Consider the following 6,000-nt stretch of genomic DNA (forward strand, 5'->3'; position numbering starts at 1 on the left):
TCATTAAAAAATATAGAAGCATTTAGGCAAGTAGTTATAATATGTGTAAAAAATTTTTTAAAGATAATGACATACAAATACACAAACATAAGTCAAACACATGTCAAAGATTTTATTTCATTTAGTTAAGGAGAGAATCAGTAAGATATTACAACCAGTGCAAGAAGAATTCAAACATACACACATTTACAGGCCATCAATCCACTTCATTAACCAAATACATCAAATGAAAATAGTTTCTGCAGTTTTTATTTCTCCACAATTTTCATTTCATTGGACAAGAATCATTTTGCATTACTATCAGTAGGTAAGTAGTGATATACTTTGACGTGTTTGTTTGTTGCCCAGGCTGGAGTGCAGTGGCGCGAGCTTGGTTCACTGCAACCTTTGCCTTCCAGGTTCAAGCAATTCCCCGCCCTCGGCCTCCCAAGTAGCTGGGATTACATCTGTGCGCCACCATGCCTGGCTACTTTTTGTATTTTTAGTAGAGATGGGGTTTTGTCATGTTGGCCAGGCTGGTCTTGAACTCCTGACCTCATGATCCACCAGCCTCGGCCTCCCAAAGTGCTGGGATTACAGGCATGAGCCACCGTGCCCGGCCACTTTGACATGATTTTAACCTCTTTTGGTAGATGTAAAACTGCTTCTCCACCTCTCATTCAAAATATAAACCTGCATAATTTTCAGATTTTCACATCTTGTATTTTTGAATCTGAAAGCAAAACCATCAGAACATAGAACTGTCACTCTTTGGAAAAGATAAGGAAAAAAATAGCTTGCTGTCCTATAATATGAACAAAACACAAATTAACATCTCAATCAACTGGCCTGTCTATTCAGGTTTATTTATTATCCAATTTCCCAACTAGATTATAAGCTCCCAAAGGATAGAGATCCTGGGTTATTCCAATGCCTGGCATAATGCCAGGTACATATTAGGTCTCAGTAAATATTTGTCAACTGATAGTTTATCCTCTTCTCTGCCACTCTTGGAATAGAATTAGGAATCTAGAGTCTCTTCCAGCAGACTTTCTGCTTCTCACATTTCCTGCTTCAAAAGCAAATAGCGGCTGGGCACGGTGGCTCATGTCTGTAATCCCAGCACTTTGGGAGTCCGAGGCGGGCGGATCACGAGGTCAGGAGATCAAGACCATCCTGGCTAACACAGTGAAACCTCGTCTCTACTAAAAAAAAAATACAGAAAAATTAACCGGGCATAGTGGTGGGCGCCTGTGGTCCCAGCTACTCAGGAGGCTGAGGCAGAAGAATGGCGTGAACCCGGGAGACGGACCTTGCAGTGAGCCGAGATCACGCCACTGCACTCCAGCCTGGGCGACAGAGCGAGATGCCATCTGAAAACAAAAAAAAAAAGCAAATGGCAAATCCTGTTTGGGACTCCTAGTGGTTTAACTGGCCACATCAGAATCATGTGACATCTTGGGGCTCAGCCTGTCCTGCAGTAAGGCCTAAGAAGCTGTTTTTTAACAAGCCTCCAGGGATTCCAGTGCACAGCCAGGTTTGTAAAGACTGTTATACTGCCTCTCAGTAAAAGAACATGGTTGTTCATATATTATGGTTCTTTTCTATATTATGATTAATTATAAATTATATTTTAGTCTTTAAATATTTTTGCATTTAATATTATAACAAAATTGAAGCAATTTTGGTATTTTTGGTATTTGGTATTTCATTTTTGCATGTTCTCATTTGTTCAAATATGAGTTTATTTCAGGTGGCAGAGGTTGCAGTGAGCCAAGATCGTGCCACTGTACTCCACCTTAAGCGACAGAGTGAGACTCCGTCTAAAAAAATAAAAATTAAAAAAGAAAGATACATATATATGATTTTTAACTTTATGCTTTGCATTTGTAAAAACGTTTATATTTTGTATGTTGCATTTATGCAGATATAATAGCATAGAAGAGTACAATAGAATCTTAGTAATTTGAGCCCCAAAATCTAAGTTTTTAAAAATAGTACTACCACAAGGTTAGAGTGGGGAAAATCAAAGATTCTGTTTAATGTGTTGTTCCATTCTCTATTTAGCCCACTGTAGTTAGGCTTTCTCCCTGCCATTTCACTGAAACGGTTCTTGTTAGAGTCACAAATACCTCCATTTTGCCAATCTGGTGGACAGGCCTCTGTTTTCCCTTACTTGACCTTCTAGTGGATGGCACTTGACACAGTTCAATTATGTTTTCCTTCTTGAAACACTTTTTTGACTTGGCTCTTCTTACAGCCTTCTCTTGGTTCCTATCTCCAATATGCATTTTATTATAAGAATTCTGATTTGGACATTTTTAAGTTACAGAGGCTAAGTAACTTGGCTGGGGTCAGACACCTACTAAGTATTGGGGCTGGGATTTAAATACAGGCTGTGTGGCTCCATGGCCTGTCCCTTGAACACTAAAGGGCATGTTACCTCTAAGAAGAAACAGAAATATGTGAATTAATATTTTAGTTCATACAGATTGAATTGTTTTATAAGTGGTGCTGGGGAAACTCTGTATCCATCTGGAAGCAAACAGAGTTGGACCCCGGTTTGCTGGTTGTTTCTTTCTCGTGATTTAAAGATTTAAAACAATACAAATCAAAAAGAAATCTAAGAGATGACAGTTAACAATCTAGGGGTAGGGTAAGCCACCCTACAGCAACAAGATACTAAAAACCTGTTAAAAAAAAGAAAGACAAACCTTTTTTAACTTAATATATAAAAGTTAAAACACTTCTGTATACCAAAATATACTATAAAGTCTGTAAATGTTTGACTCTCTGTAATATCAAGGAGTACTTAAACATCGACAAGAAAAAAGACAACACATTGGAAAAATGGGTAGAGTCTAAAATATTAACAATTCATAGAAGAACTCAATGACCACTAATCATAAGGAAAGATTCTTAAATATGTTTTTTTCAGAGTCCAGAGGTTAAATGTCATTTCTTCTAAGAAGACTTTCCTGTTCACTCAATCTGGAATAGCTGGCTTCTGTTATTCTCCTTTGCAATACCCTCTGCTCTCTTTCATGGCACTTAAACAATTTGTAATTATATACTCATGTATTTATTTAATGTCTGTCTCTATGGCTAGTCCAAAGGAAAGGAACGTATCTTTTTTTAATTCAGCCATGTATTCCCAATGCCTAGCACAGAACCTGGCACATTGTAGGTATTCATTCACTATTTCTTGAATCAAAAAGAAAAGATGCTCAAAATAGTAATCAGGGAAATGCAAATTAAAATAGTATTGAGGCCCAGGCGCCGTGGCTCACACCTGTAATCCCAGCACTTTGGGAGGCCGATGTGGGTGGATCATCTGAGGTCAGAAGTTCGAGACCAGCCTGGCCAACATGATGAAACCCCATCTCTACTAAAAATACAAAAACTTAGCTGGGCTTGGTGACGGACGCCTGTAATCCCAGCTACTCGGGAGACTGAGGCAGGAGCATTGCTTGAACCCTGGAGGCAGAGGTTGCAGTGAGCCAAGATCGTGCCATTGCACTCCAGCCTGGGCAACAAGAGCACAACTCCGTCCCAAAAAAAAAAATTAAAAAATTAAAAATAAAATAAAATAGTAGTGAGTTATCACGACACCTGATACACTAGCAAAAATGTAAAAGGAACAGTTATATCTGTCACTAACTGTACTATAGGGAAAGGGTCTTATATACTACTGATGGAAATATATTCATTGCTTCAGGCTTTTTGGAAAGTAATAGTAGATGTACCCTTTGATCTAAGAGGGCCACTCCTGGGACTCTATCTTATAGGAATAAAAGCACCAATATTGTACGTGTATACAGGTGTCCCTTAGTGTGTACGGTAGATTGGCTCTAGGACCCCCAAGTATGCTAAAATTAATGCATACTCAAGTCCCAAAGTTAGCCCTGCAGAACTCGCATACATGAAAAATCAGTCTTCCATATACTCGGGTCTCACATCCGGTGAATATTGTATTTTCAATCCTTATTTGGTTAAAAATAAATTCTTGTATATGCGAACTCACACAATTCAAACCCATCTCATTCAAGGATCAGCTCTATATTCAATATATATTCAAGAGTGTTTATATCTTATAACATTGTTTTTGTTCATACATAAACTGGAAAGAGCGAATGGCTATTATCCATTGGCAGAGGAGCTGAATAATCTATCCTGTCTCTCTACCTGAACTCCTACCTAGCCATTAAAGAGAAAGATTTGAGCTCCACAGTGACTTGAAAAGATTTCCATGAGGTATTTTAAGTGAGAAGAGTAAGATTATATTATTCTATATATTTACTATGTGATTCTTTATATTATAATTTGCACTGTCTCTTCCACACCTGAATCATAGTTCAATTTAAATCTGACCAAAATGTGAATATATTTTAAATTGTCAAATGTTGCCATTTAACACATTTTTGCTTTTCAGGCAACATTTGAGAGAGGGCTAGAACTACATGCTAAAGTCACAATTTTTGCAGAAGGTTGCCACGGACATCTAGCCAAGCAACTATATAAGAAGTTTGATTTGAGAGCCAATTGTGAACCTCAGACCTATGGGATTGGACTGAAGGAGGTATCCGGGTTTGTTTCTGTAATTTTAATTTCGAAAGATAGAATTTAAATTTATTTGTATTATCAGGTAGTTTATAATACTGACTTAACTTTAGTTATATTTTTTCATTGTCTTGAAATGTTCATTATGACTAAAACTTGGGATATTTTTCAAGGGGCTAGAAGATAACTACTGATCAAATTCTGTTATTGGTTAAGTTAGTTTTACATGTTGGAATTGTTGTATCAAGTGATCAAGTGTTGCTTGAAATGAATCTTGAACTTGTGAATATTTGAATCTTTTTTTTTTTTTTTCATTGTAATGCCATCTGCCCTGTTAGGATTGCTCTTGTTATCCATATGCTGTTTGTAGGATGACCACATCCTACAGAGCATTATTTTTTCAAAATGGTAATGCAAAGATAATTTTGTTTATGAAATACACACTCAGCCATAGTATATTAATCTGCAGCCTAAAATTTAATTAGGTTATGTATTTTACATTTCCTCAATTTATCCATTCTCTAGTCTTGTTTTCCCAAATCCTAGGCTTATTAGAATGTAAATGTAAAATTTTCATTATAACCCTTTTGCTTAAACATTGTTGTGGAGCTAGCAATGGTGGCCCACACCCATAACCCAAGCATTTTGAGAGGCCAAGGCAAGATGATTGCTTGGGTCCAGGAGTTCAAGACCTGCCTGGGCAACGTAGTGATACCTCATGTCTACTAAAAATTTACAAATTAGCCAGGTGTGGTGGTGCACATCTGTAGTCTCAGCTACTCTGGAGGCTGAGGCAGGAGAACCACTTCACTTCAAGAGATCAAGACTGCAGTGACCTGTGATCATACCACTGCATCCTAACCTGGGTGACAGAGTGAGATCCCATCTCTAAAAAATTTAAAAATACAGTAATTAACAACAAAAAATTTATTTTAGGTTAAATCTCAGAAAGGTTCAAAGTCTATATAAAACTAGATTCGTTATATTCTGAATAAGGGTTTGTTTTGATAGATTGCACATAATGTCTGATTGCACACAATATTATCTGATTTTTAGATAATATTCCAGATAGAAATTGTTCAAAATCTAAAATTTACCAGTCTGAAAAGAGGGTGAACAATTTATTTCAATTGTGGAGGGCAGGGCAGAGGGAATAAATTACTTTGTTGGAGAATACATGTCTATTACAAAGAGACCTTAAGTGTACATTAATTTTTACATGGTGAACATACCCTTGTGGCTGTCACCCAGATGAAGACAGAGAACACTACCAGTACCGCAGAACTTTCCCTCAGCCTTTCAGTAGGATTCCCTGATTTCCTATAATTGTATAAAAGTCTTTATCAATTTGAGAATCTATTTAATGTCTTTAAGAGTTCATAAGTTTTCTGACCTGTTTCTTTACTCTGGAACTCATGCTGCAGTTTGATATAATTTTCTTTGATATTCAAGGTGATCCAC

The 6,000-nt window shown here is 37.0% G+C and overlaps 1 protein-coding gene across 1 annotated transcript in view; it reads left to right on the plus strand.

Moving 5' to 3' along the window:
- The window catches only part of ETFDH (electron-transferring-flavoprotein dehydrogenase), a 42,503-nt gene that overhangs the window by 19,345 nt on the left and 17,158 nt on the right, over positions 1-6,000 (plus strand). Inside the window, exon 7 of the mRNA XM_011970517.1 lies at positions 4,412-4,560. Within this exon, the coding sequence (XP_011825907.1) occupies positions 4,412-4,560 (149 nt within the window). The remainder of the gene's footprint in view (positions 1-4,411; positions 4,561-6,000) is intronic.

The sequence above is a fragment of the Mandrillus leucophaeus genome, unplaced genomic scaffold, assembly GCF_000951045.1.
Source record: "Mandrillus leucophaeus isolate KB7577 unplaced genomic scaffold, Mleu.le_1.0 Scaffold95, whole genome shotgun sequence".
Lineage (NCBI taxonomy): Eukaryota > Metazoa > Chordata > Mammalia > Primates > Cercopithecidae > Mandrillus > Mandrillus leucophaeus.